The following is a 26,327-nucleotide window of genomic DNA, read 5'->3' on the forward strand; positions in this document are numbered from 1 at the left end:
GTGTTAATTGTGGACTATACACAGTAGTACTTTTTTCCCCCACCTCAGCCTGCTTCTCATAATAGACCCATCTAGAAAACCTCCAGCTTTGCAAGAACTATTTGCACAAAAAATTCTAGAGGAAGTGATGGAATTTAAGTAATCTATTTTTGCTATTTTATTCACAAGATTTTACAGAAGCCGGGTGAGCAAAAAAGGACAGAGAAATAGGGAAACATCACTAAGGCCTTTGTGTTCTTAAACAGTGTAGACAATAAAGAGGACAGAGTCTGAGCAGTTAGAGATTGATTATTAGCAAGTTAAAATAGTAGGACAAACTTCAAAATATAACCTAACCACGGTGAAAAACTTCAGTTTTTGTTCTTTATACCTTTATGAATAAAATTAACACTATATTATACAGACACAAATTGATTAAAAAGGAGAGTATGACACACAAGAAATTAAAACAGTACTTAGAAACTTATATGCTTATTTCTTATGGTATGTTCACACATCTTCCAGTTGTAAGGGTTTATCTGACCGATGGCTCTGTGTACTAAATTAGTCACAGAAATCCAAGGCTCCAACTAAACTACAAGGATTACAGATTATATACTATTAGAAAGTCTGAATGCTGTGTTGAATGAAGAACAATATAGGCAAGGAGATATTCAGACTAAGGAAACAAGATGTGAGAAGGAGCAGCTCCTCAAAAAAACCCCAAACTAAACAAACCCAAAACCCAACAAAAGAACAAAAACAAACCAAAAACAACCAGTAGAAGACAGTCTTAGAGGAGACTAAGCAAGTAACAGGGAGTATTTGCAATTCTTTCACTCATCACTTTGAAGCCCCAAGTCAGAACTGTGAAATATTTCTAAGATTAGCATTGCACTTTGCCTCACCAAATGAACTTCTAAATAGAAGAGACTAGAAATGAACCAATTATACTTTTATAAGTCTGTATTAACAGCTCCTCCCCTCTCAAAATATTTACCTTTAAAGATTTAAATAGAGCATTAGAGATTCCTTGCATTCAGTAAACACTGAAAAAGCACATAGAAACCAAAACTGACTAAAATTCATTGTGCATTTGAATTTAGAATATATGTGATCCTCATATCATATATATTCTCCTCCTTGACCAATGAATCCTATCTATCCTAATGTTTTGTAGGAGTCTGAGATGGCGCCTTTTGAATTTGATTTTGTGTAAAAATACACACCAAATCCGATTTCTGCTACATTAAGGAGTCCTCTGGTAAAATATATGATGCATGGAATGAAATAAGCTGTAGTTCTAGAATGAGTCTTTAAGCTTACTTCCTTCAGTACTTGACCACTAATATTAAAGACTACTGGATCAAACTACAGTTTTAATTGGATATATAGGACATGATACAGTGGTATAGTTAAACTGCAAGTTAGATGCTAAAATATAGCATTGATTTGTATTCTTTTACTGGAAATATTTGTAATATGAAACTAGGATACAATACACTCACTTTTAATGCATATTCCATACAGAGGAAAGCTACTGCTGTCACCAGGTTATGCCCAAAGTACATTCTTCAAATAAATGTTAGATTAATTGGTTTGCTGTTTCTCAGTCTAAAATGAGATTACAGATGAATCTAATTCACATTAATAGCAATGAAATGTTGATTATACAATTCTTACACTGCTTATTGCTAATGCACACATGCAAAACTGACCTGCCATATCATTTTTTAAAATAGCCTGATATCTAATAATTTAATGAATTGTTATGTATAGGAATTTGCCCAAGAGCACAAAATACCAGTTCAGTGATCCACATGGGCTAATGCTCCAAGTCAGGATTATTTTTTGGGTCTTTGATTGTTCAAATGCACAGTCAGAATGCATATCTGGACTAATATAAAAAGGCAGTAGGTCATAACAAGATGGCAATGTGAAAGAATATATCAGAGACAGAATAACCCTTCTCTTTGGCTGCACTTCCTTGACAAAACCTGCACTTCCTTGACAAAACCTTCAGACAGCAAGCAGGCAAGGAGTTCATTTTCTATATAGAAAGACAGGCACAATTATTTTCTAAGAGTTGACATTAAAAAGTCATCTGCAACTGGACAGATTTCTGAAACCCTGACAATGAAGTGTTTAAAGCCCTGCTGCAGGTCACTATTCCTCTCTAGTGAGCAGGAGCTGCTATATCCTGCCTTGCATTGATTTACCATTACTGAACGGATTCCTCATCTTAACAAAACATATTGTTAGATTCTAGGTAAGTCTTTCACAATTCTTTACACTGGCCTATGGAATTCAATTGCCACCATTAATTTCACTCCAGTATTTATCAGCAGAAGCTTTTTTCCTGCATGAACCAATTCATTTAATTGAATAGTTTAAAGGGCTCCAAAACCACATACAAAAGATGAGGTTATAGCTAACAGCTTTCAAATATACTTAAAAGCTTGAATCATTAACAGTTGCTTAAACTAGGAATTTTTAAGTGCAAGACAATTTATTGCAAACTAGTCTTAGTGTTGTGACTTTTCACATTTCATTTTTTTCACAAATACAGCAGGCAGTTAAAATGTTATGCTGCATTTAGGAATAAAGTCTGTACTTTGCTGTCCTTCCACTTTTCCAGTTTTTGGCATTCCTGGAATATCACATGCATTATTTCCTTAATTTATTATCTAGTATTAAGTTCTTAAAGACATTTATCCCCACAATTTTCTTAAATGGTAAATAAATCCAGTTCCTCAAATTTCACAAAAAACTGAGGCACACAACTCCAGAAGAACTAGAATGTTGTAATGCTGTTCCAGATAAGAAATTTTTGGCTCCCTATGCATTAGAAGAAACAGGCATCAAAGGATGGCACATGGGAAACTGCTCCAGTGCAGCAGCTATTGTGAGATTGCAGTCCTACACATAAAATGCACCTGGAGGTGAGAAAAATCTCATTTCTAGCTCTTAACCGTGCAAGTATTTGGATATTTCCACAAAAAAAAGGGAAAAAAATTTCTGTAGATGGCTCACTGCTGAATGCCCTGAGAATAAGAAATGAGCTACCACTGAGAAAGATACAGGTTCAGATCTACTCCAGGAGGGAATATCCAATTTCTTTGTGTCCAATCAGTGAGCTAGGGAATGACAACAGCGGTATTATCCCCACACTTCCTCTGATCAAAGAAGTTCTGCATGTGACTTGGTATGGATTACGTATGTATGTCCTAAGATCAAACACTACAAATGAAAAATGAATGCCAGCATAGTTCCTCTTAGCTTTATGCCATGTGGATATAAAAGTGGATAAATAAATTTTCAAGACCTGAAAATCACTGCCTCTGACTCACATGAGAGTGGAAAACAACACCACACTGACAACCTGCTAAATGGTACTATTAACCTGAAATTACTGCTGTGTAGAAAAAGGCAAGAAGGGATAAAGTCCAATATACACTTTCAGAATTATGATGAATGTAAAAAAAATTAGGGAAAACCTAAGCTTCTTTGAAGAACTGAAGAAAATCTTACAGAAATCAATAGTAAGATTGCTATCAATATGTCTGGAACCGGTCCAAAATTATTATCTCTAACATTAACAAAGAAATTGCAGCTGTTTGCATTTATAATTCCTTTTAGCAACAATGGAAGAATGTACTAGGACAGAACAGATTTAACCCTTTCTCTGGCATGCTTTACATGCACAAGTTTGGGTTTTTAAAATTCCTTATCTTGGTTTCTGGAAAAATATGAGTTTTGTGACTTGGGTTTTTTCTTTTGGTTTTGTAGTGGGTTTTGTTTGTTTGAGTTTTTTTTTATTCAAATAAGCAATTCTGTCTTTATGGAACCCCAGAAAAATATGACATTTTAAATTTTTCATCAAGTGAAGCTGTTGTCTACATTTGATCACCCTTAACCATGAAGTAAAGATGCAAAAGCTTCAAAGAAATAAATATCTTTCTTAAAAAAAAAAGTCCCAATTATATAATATACTATGAACTTCAAAGTTTAAAATTGAATGGCAAATTCTGAAAGTTTGTATTTTGAAAAAAAAAAACAATTCCTATTCACTTCAGTGGAAATTTGTTAAGTTAAATAAGATTAAACATCTCTAGAGCAAACCTATTAATTCCAAGTAAAGAAAAATGCAATACAATGCAATGATGCTGGCAGCCAAGATTCAGATTCTTTTACTTTGGATCAGAGGGCACAAAGTCAGTCTTGAACTATAATTTAAAGACCCAAAACAGTATTTAACCTTTACCTTAATATTGCACAAGATGCCAACTAGTGTACAGCCCATAAATACAGAGACATAATTACTTGTCTTAACAATTACACTGGTCATGGACTTACTCCTGCATGGGTTTTTAATAATTTCTCCATGTCATTACAAGACACAAATAGTTATACTCTTTCATATATTATAAATCAAAAAAAATTTTGTTCAATTCCCTATGAACTCCATCATGTTCTACAATACATGTGACAAAACCCTACAAGCCAAAACAAGAATAATTCTGCTATTTACATACTGTGATAAATAATGCAACAAACATAAGTGGAAATGAGAACAAAAAGAAATCTAATATAATATTAAATACAATGCAAAAATCTCTTTTCCAATCATTCTTTAGGTTTTCTGCCTCTTTCAGACTACATTAAATTCTAAACATGTAAAAACATCCACTTTTCTTTACAGCATGTATTTATGTAGTTCAGATCATGCAGTAAGAAAAAGTCATAGCCAGTACAAATTCTTATGCATATTTTTCTCCTAGCAATTTTCTATTTGTTTTTTGAATAATCATCAAATAATTAAGTTAAGAACAAAATAACAGTAAAAACTATCTGTTACTAGACATTCAAAAAATCCCCCTTTCAGAGAGTGGAAGTAACTCCCCTGAATTTATAACTTGTTTGAGACTTATTTAGAATTAAACAACAATTGACTACTAGAATCATACCAGCACTTTTTATGTAACAGAATTGTTCTTTTCATCTACTACAGAAAGTTTTGAAATAAACCCAAAGATCTAAACACTTTTGGAGTTTGGAGACACCTGCATTTACAACTTTCAGTTAGTTGCATTTGCAGCTTTCTTAGCTGTAAATCTCTGTCAAAATACTTCATTGAAATACACCCTGAAAATTCAGGAAATTGGAAATTAAGTCCATACATGAACTTTATAGCTGGGGCTGCTTTAGTTACAATGCAGCTTGAGCCATACCACATAAACAAAATGATTAGAAACAATATTCAATGAAAGCAAAGTATAAACTCATATATGACAATCACTGAAAGAGTTTTGCATTTCAAAATTACACAGACACCTCTTTGTATAGTGGCCTGAAGCAAGTATCACTGATCATTTTTAGTATGCTGGAACAAGGATATTGGTAACAAATTTTCATGACAGACACACACACTCAATGAGATAATAAATTAGTTTCCCAAGTGAAGGCTCACTAATAAGATTGGATCTAAAATTTAGGTCACTTAATTTTAAGACTCAGCTAATGGGCTAAAAAAAAAAAAAAAAGAGTATAACTACATAACATAAATTCAGGTTCAATCTTTTTTCACCATAAACATTAGCACCATTGTAAAGTTGCAAAGAGTAAGCTTCTTGTAAAATTAAATGATCAAATGCATTTTACAATTAGATATCTCCTTGCATGGAGGTTATTTCTAAAAGAAAAATAAAATATTCTCTATTACATTATGAAGTTATAAAATTTAAGCAATTAATTTTTAGTGCTGTGTAAGGTCTGATGTCACTGGAAAGATAAATTTGTAAAACTTCTTTCCAATATGATTTATTGATTCTATTTCAAATACATTTTGAATTTTATTTGCAAATACCAGACCTATTATACAATTAAAGAAACTTTACCTTTTCTTCTTTAGTATTCAGAGGTGACGAGAGAGTGTGAAAGTCCCTTAACTCCTTGACAATCATATGAGAAAACTCCTAGCCTGATAAAGTTAGAAATAAGCCATTTGGCTTGTCTCACACACAAGTAAAGTATTGTGAACTCATACTCCCAGCTTGTTCTGATTTCTAGAGGAAGTTCTTTTAAAATAATATACCAACAAATTTTCCACTTACAAGGAAAAGAAAATTTTCTGAGAGGGCCATTTTACAAGGTTGTGTAGTGATAGAACAAGGGGTAATGTATTTAAAGTGAAAAGATAGATTTAGGTTAAACATAAGGAAGAAATTCTTTATTGTAAAGGTGGTGAGGCACTGGAGCAGGCTGCCTGAAGCTGTGGATGGCCCATCCTTGGGAGTGTTCAAGGCCAGGCTGGACAAAGCCTTAAGCATCCTGGTCAAGTGGAAGGTGTCCATGCCCAAGGCAGGCAGTTGGAATTGGATGTTTTCTAAGGTCCTTTCCAACCCAAACCACTCTATTATTTTTAATGTATTGCAAATCCCTCTCCTCAGTCTTTAGGAGTGTCCAAAACTTACCATTTCCATTCTCTACTATGGCCAATGGCTCTCTGCAAATTGCTGTCTTTCTCAAGGGATTAATAGTCCTTTGAACTTCTGCCAGCAGCACTGCTTGCATTGCCTCAACAATCTGTCATAAATGCAAATTATTATTGGATGGTTTCAGTATCTCAATTATTTATCAAAGTATTTGACAATTTTAACCAACTTGCACAAAATCTGGAGACTGTCCTGGTGAATGTCATTAGAAAAATAAGTCTTTCAGGCAGTGATAATCATGTGTCTCTACAAACACACTGAGGAAAAAAAGGTTAACTAGATAGCAATAAAATAGTGTAAGTTGTCAGTCAGGACTTCTTCCCAATAAGCATTCATTTTCTTTAATGTCAAATCTAGAAACAGTCACCTACTGCCTCCTTGATTTCAAGGATAAACAATTACTAACAAAATAGTAAAACACAAGGTGATAACAGCTAATAAGTATCATCATTCTTTTTTTCTGATGTGTGCAAAAGTGCTTGATAGACTGAATAATGACCTTGTTGTCTTGGGGTGACTTGGTTTTGACTATTTTAGAGTGTCTGGCATCTAATCTCTTTGATAAAATTAAAGATTGTTTTTTTTTTTAGTGGTAATGATCTATTCCTCTAGCTCAAACCTAATACCCCCAAATTTTTTGTCTAACACAGACCCCTCTTACGGAAAAGAAACGTGCTGGAGTTGTGAACATGCTGTAAATGGCACTTGCAGTAGCTGATGCACCTGATGTGGGCATTAAGACAATGCAGTGTGGAGACTGACTGACAGAGTTAATACTTTCCTTCTCTTTAGCAAAAGGGTGCCATAAAAACTAAGGGCATTTAAAGATGCAAAGACATTTATAAAGCACATGAAGACCTTAGACAAAAGACCCTAAACCCTTCTAATTAGTCTGAATTTCAGCATGGTGTACCTTCTCTGCATTTGGTATTTCCTTCAGAAAAGGAATACAATTTTTCCCATTTGGGAAGGTATTCATTCTTAAGTACAAGAAATTTCCTGAAAAACAGGGTGAGTCTAAGGTTTCAACTTCAACTTAAATATGAATTTAAGTGGAATACAAAAACTTGAAGTTTAATATATACTATTATAAACATTTTAAGCTTATACACTATTTATATTATAAAAAAGCTATTAAAATTATTTAAGTTTCATATGGCTAAAAGTTGATATACAGTATCCTTCAAACTGCCTGGAAGAGAGATCGTTTCAACTCACTAATCAAGTAACTCAAAAATATCTCTAAATGCCCTTGTAAATTCAAATCATTAAGTGGAACAAAGTCTGTGGGTGTCCTTTGTGACAAAATCCTTTATTGTAGACAAATATACTATAGTCAGGTCCACAGTGTAAAAGTTCACTGCAAGTGAACCCAGCCCTATGTGATTCAACATAGCACAAACCTTCATCTTGTTATAATAGAACTTTATTTTACAGGGGAAGCCAAAGGCAGTTCCCAGTTCCTCATGTCTATACAGCCCTGAGCTTTGGGGATTAGAGATCCTGACTTTGCAGCACTCTTACAATATATCTATAATAATTAAGAAAGAGAAAGAAACACGGACACATTTTCATTGTCCTGGGGAAATTTTTGACAAAACAATTCTTACAGAGGTACACAAAAGAGATCTGCTAAGAACCTGTCACTAATCTGGATCAGATGATCTTTACTTGTATCACTGCTGTGCATGCCAGGCAGCATTTGTAATAACTTCCTCTAACATCTTAAAGCAAAAAACTGCAACAAATGGCACAACATGATGTTATTGTAGAGGCACCTGTAGATATCTCTGCATGTTACTTGACTGTGTCTGTATCTGTAATTCCACAGTGCTTGGTGTGGTTTCATGTTTAGTTTTGTATTCCCATGGAATCTTACTCCAAAATTTATATACCTCATCTAGCCTTATCACCAAGTTTAATGATCTCCAGTAGTTTTTCCTGTTTCTAACATAACAAATCTACATAAGCACCTTTCATTTTCTCTGAGCATTTCCACTTTATCTTTAGTGTCCTCCTAGATATAAATTAGCTACCTTATTGGCTACATATGCTTTAATTTTTTTTCCCTGTAATTGTAATTGCTGTTGAAAATACAATGTGTTTTTCAGTTTGGATTCTTAAATGTGACAAATTATGCTTCTTCTTTGACTGAAGAAGTATAAATAGCATATGCTGACCTATAAATACTGATATTAAAAGTGAAAGTTAATTGTTTGACTCTGAAGTAGCAATAATACAGAATAATTCAAAAAGACAAGTGAACAGAAGTTGAGATAAATTGTACTGTTACATCCATACTAAGTTATCCTGGCTTTCCATTCTACACTTTATCAATTACTTCCAAAGATTACTATTCTCTTTCTGATGAGTGGGTTTAAGGAGAGAAGTCAATAGATATCACTCCTGGTTATTGCTCGGGCCATAACCTCTACAGGTCTGAGCCTTGCAGAAACTGCCTCCCAGGTGCCTCCATAACACAGACACATCATGGGGGAAAAATACTCATCAAAACATCAACTTGAATGATCCAGTCTGCTTCGCTCTAATTCTGCACAGTAATTGTCAGGACAGTTGTCTAGATACTTCCACTAAACTATATCTTTTTCCTTCATGTACCTATCTGGAAACATGAACACACAAGTCATTTCTGGGTGGGATGGGAACGTGGCAAGGAATGGCTATATTTTATCTGACAGAACAGCAAAACAGAAGATGACCTTTCCTTTCAAATCATCTGGGAAAAAGAAAATACTAAAAAATATTTAAAAAACATACACATTTCTAAAATTTAATTTAGAAAATGACCTCCCTACAGCCTTCAACTTCAACAAGTCAGTAGACCCTTGATAAAAAATTTGCAGCAGGTTTTTTTCAGTTTCTTTGTTTGCACAGAATCTGTTACAGTGCTGTAAGGAGATGAGGAACCAATAATTGGTAATTCCTTTGGGTCATGTCTGAGAGTCAGTATCCATCACAGAAGATCACAATAGAAAAAGTTTTTTAAAATAGCCTAAATAGTGATGTTTTTGGTAAATGTACATGAGTACTTAATCAGGCTGCTCAGGATTAATAAATTGGGCATTAAACTGTGAATGCATAAATAAAGTTTTAACAAATCCATCTTATTGTCAACAAGAAACTATAATTTCATATAAACTACTGGTAACTAAATATCATACCTACTGCCAACATATGATTTTTGAATCTTAGAAGTTTTATGGCACTTGGTGGGCAAGCAACCCAAAATCTGGGCTACTAAGTGGGTTATCAAAACTTAGTGCGGCTACAATGCTGTACCTGAATAATGTTAAAATTTGAGAAGCATTGAGAGCATGATATTTGCAGTAGTTGACAATTTCAGTGTCTTACATTTAAAGTCTTTTTAGGTAAAAAAGTATGAGGCAGCTTATTCCATACCTTATCTTTCAGCACACTAGCCTCCTCTGCTAGGTGAGACCAGGATCATTGTATACACTAATCAGTTGCTAAATACAATCAAAAATATAAATACCTAGATCTCACATAATCAATTATGCTACAAACACAACTTCATAAATATATTAACTATTCTCTGAAGAGTTTCAGTGGCTGACCAGGTCAGCAAGAGATTTTATGCATTCACATGACAATAGCAGTTATTGAGGTTTGAAAAGAAAAGAAAAAAAATCTCACTGTAAGAGAAATGGGAGAGAAAAATAATTCAGAAATAGTATGGAAGATGTGCAGACAGTAGGAATATAATAAACAACTGATAAGCTCAAGATGAAAAGCTGGAATCAATTGAATGTGAATATTTGCAGAAACTATTTCTGTCTAACAGAACAGGGGACTATTACTGGAGCACCCCTGCAAAACTCAGCTCTGGAAAATATTCTTTGCATTTGAAGTAGCAGAAAGTTGCATTCAATTTCAAAAGTGATATAATAAACTAGATTTGTAACAGGTATTTCCCTTTCTGGAATAAAATCCATTGTGGTCAGAGTATAACATCTTGAGTTTTGTATCCCTGAATATTAACTCACTCAAACAACAACACAACTTTATTTAAATGCATATTTCCAAAATGAAAAATGGTCTCCAGATTCCACTGCTTAGATTGTTGCACTGCTGCCTGTAACTCTCAAAAAGTTATTTATCTCTCAAGACTTCAGATTCTTCACTAATAACAGGAATGAGCATCATCCGACCTGAAGAACCCATAATTATATGGCTTGCAAATTATTCTTAAAGACTGTTTTAATAATTAAAGACTCAGGATTTTTGCCCTTCACTAAGGCATTTTCAGTTTCTTCTATAATAATACATTAATATAGGACACTGCCCTTATTTTTGCCTTTTGTTTTCATGGAGCCAAAAATGGCTTTTTTGATGCAAGTTACAAGTGGTTGTTAGAGAAAAAAAAAAACTAATTTCTTAAATAAAAGCTATGAACAAGAGCACTTAGATGAAAGATTAGTAGGAGAGTTATTTTGTCACATCTAAACATTTACTTTAAGGCATACTTCATACTGTAATACTAATCTGCTTTCCACAGACCTGAATGGCATGACTTATGTAATAGTTTCCCCATAAATTATAACTATTAGGTCACATTACTGATTCCAAATACTAAATTACAGCAAATGGCATTTAAGGATCACATTGCTACAACTGACACAGGCTATTTCCTACCTTTACAGATTGCTCGTTCCAACAACAAATGAGTTTCAGCAATGAAATGCTCCCAAAGTCTGGGGAATGATACCTACTCTTACCTGAAAAACACATAGATAGCTTATGAACTGACAATATAGAGAGAAGCACAGAAACAGAAAAATATTTTAACATTTAAGTTTTCAGCAATGCACCTGAAAAGATCTGAAAAAAATGTAATTTCTTAGAACATGCTCTCATCCAATACAATAAGCACAAGGTGTTCAGACAATCTATTGCTTTAACATTTATTCTTATCCTAAATTAAATTAGTGTTGGGTTTTTTGTTTTTTTTTTTTTTTTTTTTTTTTTTTGTTTTTTTTTTTTTGTTAGGTTGGTTATTTTAAACAGAGAACTGGTATTCCATAGAGTACTTTCATCACAATTTTCTAAATGTGTTAAGAATTCTTTCTGTTTTGGACTACATAACTATGCATTCCCTGTCCTGCTGTCCAGTCTGTCCTTGATGCTAAAGAACAGGCTGTTCCTAGAATCTCTGAGATCTGCAAGTCTCAGATTAGATTTTAATTTGTAAATCTGAACAACTGTATGAACTAGGAGATATGGCATATGAGTTAGATTACCTTAGAATTTTTAGGTCACTCAGTAAATCTATTTTTATGTTCAGGAACATTTTAGTCACCATTTCCATGTATTTCCCCTACCTTTTTTCTATTGTCACTTGATTTTATGTTCCATCTCTTTTTTCCAATGGACATTTCTGCTGTCATTGCAAGTTCTACAGTTGTGGTGTATATTAGACTCAGAGAAGGAGAGGTAACTAATTTTTGATGGGGATATTGAGGTTTACCTACACAGCACAGCATCAAGATTTGATGTAAAAGAATTTGTGTTTTCAGTCTAGGCATGGCTTATTCTGTAAGAGGAACACTATATTTTTCAGGTAACACATACTGACAAAGGTCCATATTCTGTTTAGGTTTTTATTTAAATGTTCTTTGGTTAGTTACATACTGCAAGCAAACCAAGGCTGGCTTGCAAAGCCAAGATTGACGAACAATGGCCTGTGGGACATTAACAGGAACAGATTACTTTATTCTGCCCTGAGCCAGAAGTCTAAAGGCATTATTGAACAGTCAGGATGGTGCTTGCATTACTAAGGCAACAGTTTGCTTGGAGGGCCGTATATATTATTGGGTGGGCACGTAATGGTGATGAGGGAGATGGGGGAAGGGGATGAGGGCAGTGTTTGTCTTATTACATTGCTGTTTTTCTGATTGCTGGGAAGTGTCTTTAGAAACTCAACTAAACGTCTTGTCATAACAGGAAAGATATCACTGATTCCACATTTCTCATGATAGTCACAAAAGAAAGACTAATTCAGTTTCTCTGTTCGCAGATGGGACAGCATAAAGAGCAACATTTTTTATCATTACTGAAATTAAATTCTCTATTATAGCAACAAAAAGCATGCAAAATCAGAACACTCAAAAGTTAATACTGCCAATTCACATACTTACTGCTTGGTAATTCTGCATAAAAATTGGGGTATGAAAGTGTTATGGCTTCTACTTTTCGCCATTTGTCATGTACAGATTCTGGTTTCTGCGGACTTAAAGAATATGAAACTATTAAACAAAACATACGAGAAATTTTATGTATTAAAATTGGGGTTTTTTTACAGTAGGTATTCTGATAAAAATTACTATCAACCCCAATTAAGTTTCTCCTCAGAAGTCACTCACATTCTTTTGTCTACAACTAGGTATTGAAACATTCACAAATATACAACTCTGAAATGTCCCATCCAAATGCAGGAACTTAAGCCTAATAAACTTTGAGCCAAATGTGAAGCTTTATTTTGCAATAAAGAAACAAATCCATATATAAAGAACTGAATTAAAATACCATTTTCACGAAAGAATTTGTCTGGGTTTTTTCCTAATGCACAGGACAAAAGTTCAAGGGAAACAAAAAGGCTTTTTTTATAGGTTTTCCTTTTTTTCCTCGGTGGTAAATAATTTAGAGTATCATTACAATACACAGGATTTCAGTGGATGGCTACAATTTAGGAGACTAGTGCGTACATATTGCTCTTTCTGAGTCACTAACTCAGCAACCTAACCCTTGAAAACAAAGGATCTGGATGGTGAAGAAAGAAAGCAAAAAAAAAAACCCGCTCAAAACCCTTGCACAATTTAGATCTATTTCTTTTAAATAAGTCACTATAGTGACCTGCAAAAACTACATTTATGTGTCATTTTAAAAATAATATATTTGCCTTTCAAATTCACTGCAATGAACAGTGAGTTGCAACATTTCAAAAGACTTTACAATACCAAACAACTCAAAGCTTGCAGCTTAAGAGCTATAAGTTCAAGACACAAATGTTAAAAAGCAGGAGAAAACAAATTTGTTGAAGATCTTTTCTTCCCAGCTTCTTCCTGTCTCTGTCCCACTTTTATAATCTGACACATTTTGCTGCAGGTTCCTTTATTTTCACAGGCTGTGTCAAGTTGCAAAAAACAACAGCAAAGCCCGTGCAAGCTGTGAGAGCTGTCCTACTAACTACTTCTGCAAATACTGTGGTGAATTAGAATTCAGTATGTAGGTTTCTTTCCCCTTGAGCATACTGCAGTTTTGGATAAAGCAACTGCCCAAAGAGGTTTGGCTGCACACTGTACTTTTTGAAGGAAAACTCACCAAAATAACATTTGTTAAAGATGGTAGGGTTTATATCTTTACGTATCCTAGAGAAAACTTAAAAGTATATAGCATTGTTCTGGGGAAAAAAAAAAAAAAAAAAGTTTTTTTTTTCCTTGTAGCAACTTTAATACTTATAATTTTACAGACTACATTTCCCAAAGTCAGGATGTCCTTGTCTGGGAAAAATGTTGAATTTTGGTATGCTGATTCATTTCAATTACACAATGTCTCTCCAAAAGTGTGATGCACAAGGCAAGCATAAAGTAGTTTTTGCATGGAAGAGAATTCATGTTCAAGCTGGAATCCTGAAACAAGTATTAACGTAAGAGTTTGTACTGAATATGGACCAACAGGCAACATGATTAGCAGCAAAAGTAAATAAGAAATGTGCATTTGTCCTGTGGGATGGTGCATATGTCTTGAGAGCGGCTGAGTGCCTAGAGCTTTGTGGGAGGTACAGATATTTTGATTGCAAGATCAATATTTTCTGTCCCCCATTCTTGCCTTGAGGCCATAGCATCACCAACACTGAAGTTAATTGTCCCTAAAATGCTAAGTACAGACCAACACCATGTTTGTCAAACAACAAAAAATTCATGGACAATATCCATTGCCTGATTAGCATGCTCTATTTGGCTTGATCAAATAATGTTGAGCATGTTATTTTTCCTTTAATGCTGAAAAAGCATTTAGTCAATAAGTTTGCTTTGAGTAACATAAATGCTATTTGGGATGGTTCTCACAACATAAGGGCTGATGAGGCATTCATTCCCAGGAGCTGCCATCATTACTGGGTGTATTGTACTTCAGATAGGATAACTAGGGCAGACTATTCTCCCTTATGTTTTATTTATCTGTGAAGTCAAGGGTTCCATGGCAAAGGAAGTATATTGCTTATAGGGCGTGGAAGTTTAAACAGCACAAAAGTGCTTAATGCACATCTCACTATGTGCCTAAAGAGACCTCAGGAAAAGAGTGATCTCTGGAAAAACTGGGTGTGAATCCGGGTAATTCAAGTTCTTGCTTTTTTGAAAAAAATCCTGCATCAATTCTTATCTGATAAACAGAAAAATGTAAAGGCAATTATATCCTGATCTCCTTTTCTTCAAAGAACATCTGTCAAAAAGCTCTAGAGAAAGAACATAAATTTCATTAAAGCAGCACATATTTAAGGAAAGTTTTTTTTTTTCATTTTTCAACAACTACAAAGGAAGAGAAGACTTCAGAATATTCTTAGCTGGAAGGGACCCAGAAGCCCACCTCTTAAGTGAATGGACCATACAGGGATTGAACCCATAATGTCACTGATATTGGCACTCTAACCAACTGAGCTAATCTTGAAGTCCTGCAGAAGGAATGCAGAAGCTGAAAATCTGCAGATGTGCTTGTTGAAGATCCTCTTCCCAAAAAGAATGTGACTGGCTGTGTGTTACCTAATAAGCTTTTCAGAGGTAAGGTTTGGGGCAGGAATAATACTTATTCAATAATTTATGTTTAGAGATTACTGTGCTGTGACTTGTTCTTTGAAATCAAGTTATTGGCTTGGTGTTTTATTTTAAGGTATGCTTCATTTTTATGTGCCTTTGGGACAGAAAACTATAATCAAGTGCATTACTGTGACTAGGAGGAATGTGACATTAGCAAATACAGTCCACTCATAATGAAGAAGTTCTTACCTCTCGATTTCATCTGTAACTGCTGTAGGTGTGTTAATTATCCTGTTGATTAAAGCTATTCTACTAAATAAGAAAAATACTGTTTCCAAGTCTCTTGTTCCATAATCATTATTCTCAGGTCCATCCTTCTTTCCAATTTGTCCTTCAGTTGCAGCAAGGTATTTGTTTGATAAATCAAGGACTCTTTTTGAAAACAAATTGAAAACTCCATGTTCTTCTAGCATGCCACCATCAGTGCATTTCCATCCTGGCAACATCAGTGAGAGGTGGCTTTCATCTGACACAAGTCCAAAAGAAACAGGACACTGAAGCCTCAGGATGTCCAGGTGTCTTGCACAGAGATTGTCTATTTCTCCATCTACACCCCATGGTAGGAGACATGACAGAAGCAGTTTAGCTGTATCGGTTGCGATGTTCACATCAATGTTTCCTGATGGCTGCATTCTGATCTTTCTTGAACTCTTCATTTTTTTCCATCTTTTTATGCCACCACCATCTTCCATAGGCCTAGCTGCATTATTATCCCTATGAACTTGGTCTGAACAAACAGTCTCTGCCTGCCCATCTACTTGAGGTACAAAGGCAGCAGTTTTATTTCTTTTTAATGTCAGTGCCCTTTTCTCAGTAGTACTTTTAGCTCTTTCTAGAGTGCATTGGTTGTGGAATGATTTTGATGACTTTAATCCATTGAGTTGAGATGATAGAAGTTCCTCAAGTTTTTCCAGGTCAAATAAGAGAATATGAAAGTTTGCGTTGTTCCATTTTGTCTTAGCTGGTATAATAGTAAAGGGCTGTTGGATGCAGCTGGTATTAGACAACTGAAAGAAAAATATTAAATGTCCAAACAAAAATTCAACAGTTCTTTGTAATTTTCAAGATAGCAACATAGAATTGCCTATGGAATAGAGAAAATCTATTAACTCCTTTAAGTTCAATTAAATTATATTTATTCAGTTTTGATGAAGTAAAAAATATTTGCTTCCAAATGGCTTGAGACATTTATGTGTAAATAGTATACAACAAGCTTTTTCAATTACACAGCCATACTGTAGATCGCACGTATCTTTGCAAAAACTCTAGGATGGTATTTCTTCTGCTAAGTCTCATTTCAAGTTAAAAGGATTTTTGGAAAATTTTAAAGCATAAAACGTTTGTTTATTCAAAATAAAGCCAGAGAAACAAATGCTACAGTGATGCAAGATTCTTGCAAACCCTGAGTGTCTATATGCCTTTTTGCAATTTGCTATATGAGATATACATATATACATATTAAAAAATACATATAGGGGATTTGTATGGTATAAAGACTATGCCTTTTGCTATTTCAAAACATGCAAAGCTGTCTAAAAGTTACCTCCTTCTGAGATAAGCCACAAAGCAAGAACAATAAGGAACCTAGGTAAATAAATCCCCACACACACAATTATTAATTACCTTAGTGGAAAATAATTAAGATAAAAAGGTTGCTACAATGTTTGTTACCATCTGACTTTATCTTGTGCCACCTTATTTCCTACCTGCATCTTTTCTAGAATTCTCCATACTTTCCCCCCAGCTTTAAAGCCCATTCACAGTAATAGCAATTTATAAAGCACAATTTCAATTCTACATACTAACATAATAAATACACATGGTTAATTACTGTTGTTAATAAATGACCAAAGAACATAGTTTTTGAAACCAGAAGATTTGAGAAGAGCTACAGCTGCTGTCAACTTCAGAATCACATGTTGAAATGTAGAAGTAACTTAATGATGATTAACATAAGGAAATGTTCAAAATCATCCCCACAAAAAAAAAAAAAAACACCTCCGTTTTAGCCTTGCAGATTCATTATTTAAATGATAAATTGTCATTAAGAAGATAACTTTGCATCTTTTCTTCACCATTGCCCTTGGCATACGGTGGACACTATGCTGTGACAAAGTCCAGTGGAAGGGATGCCTCCAGGCACTTTGAAAATGATCTGATGAGTTCACACATGACACATCATCTTATATAATCATAATCCTGCTGCATCTACCAAAGAAGTATGTTTTACCTTCAGGGAAACAACAGAAGTGAGGGAATATAAACTCCTTGTTGACACTTCTGCCCTTTTCTTTCAGCATTTACAACTGGTATGTTTTCATTATCCTGTACAAGCTTATGCTCTCAGCACCATGCTCAGCCTATTTCACCTTCACAAGCAGAAAGACACATCAAGAAACTTTTCATCTCATTAATACTTTTGCATACCATCATGCCAGCTTCCATATCACAAATCATAAAGAATTTTCCAGATCACTCTTAGTTTTAATTTTCTTTTACCAGATCAGTCTTAGTTTTACTTTTCTTTTGACAATTTGAAGCATTCCACTAATGCAAAGAACTTTCTGTTGAAGATAGTTAAATCTCAAAATTAACCATCAAGTGTTAGTAAACAGAGCAGCAACCAGCTCTTGCTGGAATGCAACATGGTTTACCTCATCTTTCTCATGACCACCTTACCTAACTCCTTTTACATTACCAACTACAATTTTATAGGATTAGTTATCTTTAAACTGTTAATATTTTAGTACAAATAACACAAGGAAAAAATTGTCTGCATAAATGCTATGACACGTGACTATTTTGTTTTGGGCAGTAATATAATTTGGCTTTTTGTTATTTAGGGAATGATGCTCCCAACCAGATGAGAATGTACTCTAATAATCTCATTTAAAGATCTCCATAGGGAGTTATAAGTAAGAGATTATAACTGCTTGTTCAGGTTTTTTTATCTCTTTCCTTTAAAAAAAATTAACACATTGTAGTTAAGTACAAGGATTAAAATAATCTTTAATTATGCTGTTTTCTAATAGATAGGGAGAACCCCATGGAATGCAAATACTGGAATTCACAGGCTAGCTTTGATATTAATTGAAGCTATTATTATTTAGCCTATCATTTTCTCTTTCTGTAGACTTATATTTGCTTGGTTAACATTTAGAAACCTTTAGTGAAATCACCATCCAAACAAAGGAAAACACAGTGACAATGTCAATCCATTGAGACATCTGGTGATGCTACTACATATGAAGTCACAATAAACATTCATGTTTTATTGGCAATATGAAAGCTTATTGACATTGATCCTAAAACTGTCTGCCAAGTTATCTTAGCTCTCTGCCACAGGCATTTCATTCCAGTGAAAGAAGGTGGGCATCCAAAGCTTTAGACACAAAAAGCTATTTAGGACACATGGGCAAGCTATTCTCTGCAATAGAAGATTACAGAGAATGGAAAAACACCCATAAAATTAACTACAAATAAGAGAGCTGGAAACTGCATTTGTTGAATACTGAAAAACGGATTAACAGATATTTATATTAGATATTGTAACTTTCCTTTTCTAGCTTAAACATTTCTAGTTTTAAAGTCTGACAACAGACTAAAATTATATCCTGAGACTTGTGAACCTCTTGTGCATCACTGACCCACAGCAGAGAATGTTTTCTATACTGAGGAAAGGGCAAGATTCAGGGAGGCTTTGAAATGTCAAGCTATTTTCCATGCTTGGCCAGTATCCCCTAACATCTCTCCATCTTGCCACTAAAGATGTTTGAGCTAGGATCAGACAAGAGCTAGAATAAACTATTTCAGTTGGAAGGGACCTACAGGATCATTTAGTCCAACTAGACTCTCCAAATGCCCCTTAAACACTCACTGGCTTGGGGCATTGCATACATCTCTCAGAAGCCTGTTCCAGTTTTCTGGCAAGCAATTCATCACTGCTCCACAAGTTACAACCCTGTTCCTCTACATCTTTTCCCCTTTACTTATTCTTAGCACCCAAGGAAAAATTTTCCTGTGACTCTGGGAAGGGGGCAGCAGGGGGCTGTGCTTACTGTGGCCCCCAACAGCATCCAATACATGCCATTATCTTTAACAGATTTAAGACAGATATATCACATAAAAATTTCATGGGAAGAACAATTCAAGTGTTACTTTACCTAGCTGCCTTCTCATCTCTAAAGGCCTTTTTCCACTGGGATCCAGCTTGTTCTGGGAATGGTATTCCACTTAAAATATACACTTCCAGTAGCTGACAGGGATTCCCATACTTTTTCAGCTCCTCATATGTATGCACTTTCTCCATGTATCTGCTTTCTTTTTACCAGAAGTATTCTATTGTGGGTTTTGTACTAAAAACAGATTTGACAAGAATGATCTTGACATTCATTTTACATAAAGGAAATAAAGCGGCAAAAAAATCACAAGGTAGAAATTTTAAAAGGCAAAATATCAGCACCAGCATTCAAAATATACTTAAAGGCTGCTTTGATACCACTGAATAGAAGTTGCTCAGTTCTCACAGCACAAGAAGTATCAACTCCAAGCAAGTTCTGAAGTATAAATGTGACTTTTCTTCCAGACTTATGGCCTTCTTTATTCACTGTACTCTCACTTTATCCCAAACATAACAGGACAGACGTGGCAGAAAATTGTCCCAAAGCTCCCACTGCCTGCAGAACAAATGATGATGTACAAAGCCTAAGTGGGAGCTATCCTGTTGATAGCTTATATGATAATTTTAAATAAGTTTTTTTTAGTTATGTAATATTTAAGGAGCTTAATTCTGCTCCTTTGAGCTTTCCCCTTTGAAAGAACATATTTTGATTTAGTAACACTGAACAAGTTCAATCCCCTCCTTTATCCATTGCTTGCCACCTGCAAAGGCTTGAGAAAATATTAGAAATTGAACAACTTTAATGGGATTTTTTAGGCAGATTAGGCAGGGGGAGACTGTAGAGATGTGTGGAGCTTACATGAAATAATGTCAAAGAGACTGGAAGGTTGTTTCATTCATAGAAGGTGCACTGCTATTTCATTTTTCTTGAGGTCAGGGATTTTCTATTTCTGATTCGCTTGAGAGTTTTTTTAAAGTTACATTTTTTTTTCTATTTTGACAGCAATTAGGCCATTGGCTTTTAATACAGATACAACAGCCCACTGAAGGGCATGATAAAAGAGTAAGTCTTATCTGATGGAATTTTAGACAGTAATTGTTTAATTATTAAATAATCTTACTATTAATAAATTAATGCAAACTTAACCATTAAAATACCAGCACCCTACTGTTTGCTCAGTAAAGATATTCTGTGAATATCCAATTGTACAAGATATTTTCAAACAAGAGTTTTTAAACAAAACCCAATATAGAATCATCAAAACCACCATATCTTATAGTCTTTAGGAAGTTTTTTGACATAATTTTTGAAATATCACAATGATGTTTGATAATATCAATATGCTTATTTCAATGAAATTTACAATTGGCTTTGTCATCTGTCTTTACTGTAGTCTTTATTACATAAAAAAGAAAATAGAAACTGTAAAGACATATATATATAATGTCTGAATCAGTCTTCATTAACTCTGTAACAATCATTAACAGTAAATATTTTGCTTTTAAAAAACTAAATTGTGGAGAACCTGTTACAGAAATTAAAGAGGAGGGTAGTAGAATTTGCCAAGCAGAATTTATTGATGGGTGAGAATTTTCTGTGTCTTGATCAGGCTAGTCACTGCATTGCAACAGAAGTTCAGAAGTCATAGCTTCTCAGAATCACATCTCATCACTGATCTGGCTCTGGACCCACAAATAAATAAGTACATCACACATCTGCTTGTAAAAGCTATTTAGGCACTCCTACTCTCCTGTTACATTGGCACTTTGTAGACACTGAAGAACTGTTAACTGAAGCATGGTTACCACACCTAAGGGTCTTATACATTATACTGCCAATGACAGCTCTATTTTATTCTATAATTTTTTATTCTTGATGGTGGGAAGGAATATCTGTGTTATCTTTTGCTGGATTTGGGTTTGCATTTTTAATCTGTTTTTAACTACTGAATAGGTTAAAAATCATATTTTCTTGCAAAAATATTTTTCACTTCAACCTTTTAAATGAAATAGTGGCGTAAGAGAAAGTACCTGCAAATGTGTCCCCAAAACATAAATCTATCTCATGCATAGTTTTGCAAAAGAGGAAACTTGTAACTGTCTCTTGAATTTTCACAGAAAACAAATTCATAAACAACAAACAAAATGGCTGGCACAGTGTAAATTAAAGCATTAAATTTATTTCTAAATCCTCTGAGCCCTCAGTTGCTAGAGATGGTAGTCGATAGGAGTAAAAAAAATTGCCTCCTTGAAATGTGCTTGGTGAACAGCAGCTTGATGATTGGCAGCACAAATAGAAGACAAACGAGAAAGCCTTCAATCTGCAGCTGATGCACAGGAAGAACATGGGGAGCTGAGTTTACAATAGAGAAAACATTACCAAGCTAATGGCACAGGCAATCGTTTGACCACCATGCATCTCTGATAGCAGCAGGGCATCCATTTTCAGTTAAGTGTTAGAGTACCTTTTTGCTTTCTCTGACCACTGCAGGGGTAAAACAACCCAGTGCGTGAAACCCACTGACTGGTAATAAATTACTATATTGGATACTTTTTGTTTTCTTTCAGCAATGACTTTACTGTGTATTCTTGCTATCATTACCAATTAAAGTGGAGCTCACGTTAGCAAGCTGTATCTAACTGTATATCAGTCCTACGCTCCAATTGCTTTGGCAAGAACCACGGGGTCAAGAGGCTCCTTTGACCTTTATCAGCTACGTCTCTCTGACCACTCACTATTTGAAGCAATCTCGACTGAACAGATGGACACTTTTGCAGACTCTATAAAGCTTAGAATATAAAGATAAATGAAATTGTGTTTGGGGCTTCAAAGTGGTTTATGAGCATAAAATATAGTTAGCAAGTTCCACAAAAACCTCAGATTTCAAACAGCACATCTTAAACCTACGCCATGATCGGAACACCTCTTTATCTACTGGGAAATTGTATCTTTTGGATGTGTCTTCTACATATAAAATCAAAAGCTTGATGTAACTTACAAGTCTTCTTAGCATTAAGTCACTTCCAAATTCAGGAAGCCTAATTTCCTTGATCACTAAAAGACAAGCAAGAAGATAACCTAGTATAACCTTTTCCCAGGACAGCACAGCATACAGCACATGATCAAACATCATTCAGTGGAAGAGTAGTAAGAGTGCACATCACTCATCTATTTTATGACTAGAATTTTGATGCAATAATTTAAAAAGCAAGGGCTTTAAACATGTAAGATAGAGAAATCTGAAATGGGGGTCCAAGTCTTCCCTAAAAGAAACTTCAAATTCTCAAGGTCATGCTTGAAGAACTGTTAAAAGTTAGATAGAAATACGGTCTTTCAATCCTATTTACCTATTTGTAACTTAAAAATAATCTAAGCATGGAATGATGTCTCATTTCAGGTAAATCCCATCAGCAAACCTGCTTTCTTGAGTTCATAACCTATTGCAAATACTCAGCTTTCTTATTTTCTTGCCCTGCTGAAAGGCCAAGCAATCTAGGATATGTGCAAAAATGCATTTATTCAAAAATAGTTACAAGCAGCAGGTATATAATTGAAATAACAATTAAACATACACCATACACCATCTCTAAAATAACCTGCTAAGGAAGAAAGCATGCAAATTATTGGCTACACTTTCATCTCCACATAAAAACCGTATGCACTTCCTAATCCAGTATTAGCTCCTATCAGCCGTCCACATACCACACCCCTGTCTAAGCCTGCCCACCTCCCAAGAAGGAGCATGTGAATTTAGGGAGCATGTGAAGACTTTCTGTCACTACGACTATCAGTGGTCTCCCAAAGTGTACAAAGAGGCCAGCCTACCTGTCAGAAAGCAATACTGGCCTCTTGCACAGGGTGAGCATCACACAGTTACACCGTCACTACCCCAAGGTCATTCATATTGCTTACCTTCAGACACCTGACCTAGTCATAGGATCCTTTGATGGCAGCATTCAGAACTTTTTTCTTATTCATTTACCCTTTTTATAGCTCAGTACTCACATATAAAGGAATATCTGTAAAAAGCCTGGAGTCAGTAGTAGTGCCCCAGTTTGCTTTCACATGCAATTTATGCTTGACCTGAGGCTGCATCATTTGGACAATGCAGTCTCGAGCAAATGTGTCAATTCATGATGAATTTTCCCATATGAACTAGTATAAACAACCTGTTTTGAACTTTCCTTGCTTTACTTTTATTATGGTATTTATTACAACTCTGGTTGTATCACTGAGGATGCCCAGATCCTCCTATGAATCCACCTCCCATGAAGAAAAGGCTACAGTATTTTTTGAGCTTGCGCCAGTATTTATCTATCAACTTAATTGCAACATAAGCAGAGTCACCCTCTTTCCTCCCAACACTGTAATCTTTCTTTTTTCTTTTGTTAAGTCCCAGTGGAAGGCTTTACTACCCTCACAGCACTTTGAACAGTAACTGTAGCATCACTGCTGATGCATCTGTGGCACAATGTAAGTAATTAAGTCAAGGAGTCTTCAGACTCAAGCTGTGTGATGAATAGTCTAAGCAACTGAATACAACCTCTTTTTATCATGTATGGAAGGCCACTGTCAGGCAGATTGTAGTCCAGATGGATCTACTGGGCACAAAAATTTCAATTGTTCAGGAAGAATTGCTAACACATCTATTCAATTGCTCAATGTGGAGGTCTGGTATGAAAATTTAATGTTTTGCACATTTTGTTTTCAAATTAACACTCTCTCTCTGTAACACTCATCCTAGAGTTTTCTATTGTATTTAATTAAAGTGTACATATAAAAGTGATTCTGGAGATAAATCCTTAAAAGATATCAAAGAATAACAGGCAAGTAAAATTAATAACCTGAATATCCTTCACAAATTTTCAACACTAGGAAACAAGTCTATTCTTTATTTTTCAGAAGAATATTTGAAGAAATGTATGAATTTATAGACAACTTTTGCTTTGCTCTAGAATTCATATCTTTAGCTGTCTGGGCATGCTATGAGAATTCTAAACACAACACTTCTGACAAAATCTTGTCTAATACTTTTATCATAGAAAGCATATAAAAGTGAACTGTAAATCCACTCATCTCTAACATCCATTTATGACATGGACAGTCTCGGCCATGAAAAGTTTAGATAGAAAGAAGGAATAAGATGGTGTTTAAAATTAAGTAGTATTTATACACTCAATATTGAAATACTCTGCCTACATCTTAATATATTAGTTATTTTGAATGCAAAAGTAAATTTCCTAACCATATCTTTAGAAATATTTACAGCTCAGTGCTGTGTGGTAGTGAAAAATTTCCATCCTCACTCAGCATTTTGGAAAAAAAGATGGAACACCTCCAAAGTTTTCTGGATCATCAACTGGACAAAAAATGCTACAGCAATCCAAAGCCACAGACTGCTGGCTCATGATTTAGGAATTATCATATTGAAAAATTTACTGGATGAATGAACATCCTAATATGTGTGAGATATAATGCTGAACATAGAGATACTGCCAACAGGACCTTTGCAGGAGCTTGAGAATATTGCTTTGTCCTAAGAAGGATTGATGTATATAAAAATTAAGTTATGTCTGAGTGCTGACTCCAACTGAAACAACGTATTTTCCCTGGGCTGTTCTGAGTGCATTTCCCATCTTGAATTAGAAGAGTCCCAACCAGAAAATTTACCTACATAACAGTTCTAGATCAATTCATAAGCAAGTGACTTTCTACTAAAGAAAAAGAATCAAAAACCAAAAAGTCCTGTGTACTGTAGAAAGCACCATTCTTGAGATTTTATAAATAGGCAAGCTGGAATTTCTTCAGATCCTATAGCATTCTGAGATGTATCAGGATGGCAGCTAAGTTTCTGTACCCATAGATTTCATACTGTTCTTTCCTTGCAAGCTGTTCAGTCTCACTGCAGAGGCTTCCAAAAGCACAGGTTTTAGAAAGAAACATTCTCAGGTGTCTGCTTGCATGATTCATCTATTCCCATAAGTACTGCAAGAACCAAACCTGACTACTGGAACAAATTAAAGTTTGAGTATTAAAATACAAAAAAAAAAAAAAAAAAAAAAAATCAGGAGAATGAACATGGAACCACTACTGCTGCTTTGTTTGTTTGAAATCAAACCATAGGTTAGCCAAGGATTTTATTTCTGTTATATAACTGATTCAAGAGTTTCAATTAGCTATCAGAAAGAAGCTAGCAGATAAGTCTTTCTTTTGCAGGGTAAGGTTTGTTTGCTGCAATTCCTGTTTCTAAGTTGAATGTAAGATGATGATGTGTTTCTGAAAAAGTCGCTCCTTTTTTTTAAATAGATATGTGAGGTGGAAACCTAGGAAAAAGTCTCACACTGAATTCACTCTGAATTCTTGTTAATATTTTTCTTCACTAAAATAATACTAATTAAACTATGAGGCCAGGGAATTAATGTTTAGAATAGAAAAGGTGATTATCAGAACTGTAAAGATTCCAACATATTACTATAATGAATAGTGAAGAATTTAAAGAATACCATTGAACAACATGAAAACATAAAAGTTAAAACAAAGATCACATGATTTATATTAGAATTAGGCAGAGCACTTGGAAGGAAAAATCAATTAGGATGATCTACAGAACAAGTCTGCTAGACTACATAAGTAGTAAAGGTAAAATCCAAAATAGGAAACTCAAACTGTGCCCAGCTCCACAACCAGACCTAAAAGAAACAGTCCTAAGTGGCAAATTTATAATGAACACCACTTCCATAAGAGATAAACTATGTTTTTAATTCTAAATCCCTAACCAAAATGCAAACTTTGCTAAAGATTCCAAGAGACAGAAGGGAGTTGCAGCATGGCAGAGGTAAGGGAAAAGACAAAGACAACAATAGCTAGGTTAGCTTCAATAAATC

General features: G+C 34.7%; 1 protein-coding gene across 12 annotated transcripts in view; it reads right to left on the reverse strand.

Moving 5' to 3' along the window:
• WDR72 (WD repeat domain 72) overlaps positions 1-26,327 on the reverse strand; it is a 102,460-nt gene that overhangs the window by 34,503 nt on the left and 41,630 nt on the right. For 8 of the 12 annotated variants that reach the window (XR_011003807.1, XR_011003808.1, XM_068203997.1 and 5 more), the window contains 5 exons: positions 15,512-16,329; positions 12,650-12,741; positions 11,148-11,230; positions 7,126-7,284; positions 6,453-6,564 (listed from right to left, as the gene is read on the reverse strand). Coding sequence is in view for 9 of the 12 variants with exons in the window: in XM_068203997.1 (XP_068060098.1) it covers positions 6,453-6,564; positions 7,126-7,284; positions 11,148-11,230; positions 12,650-12,741; positions 15,512-16,329 (1,264 nt within the window). In the remaining 3 variants the exon portion in view is untranslated. Of the gene's footprint in view, positions 1-5,110; positions 5,960-6,452; positions 6,565-7,125; positions 7,285-11,147; positions 11,231-12,649; positions 12,742-15,511; positions 16,330-26,327 lie in introns of those variants that run through there. The other 4 variants (XM_068203998.1, XM_068203996.1, XM_068203995.1 and 1 more) reach the window with 3 other exon arrangements.

The sequence above is a fragment of the Anomalospiza imberbis genome, chromosome 13 (genome assembly GCF_031753505.1).
Source record: "Anomalospiza imberbis isolate Cuckoo-Finch-1a 21T00152 chromosome 13, ASM3175350v1, whole genome shotgun sequence".
NCBI classification, from domain to species: domain Eukaryota; kingdom Metazoa; phylum Chordata; class Aves; order Passeriformes; family Viduidae; genus Anomalospiza; species Anomalospiza imberbis.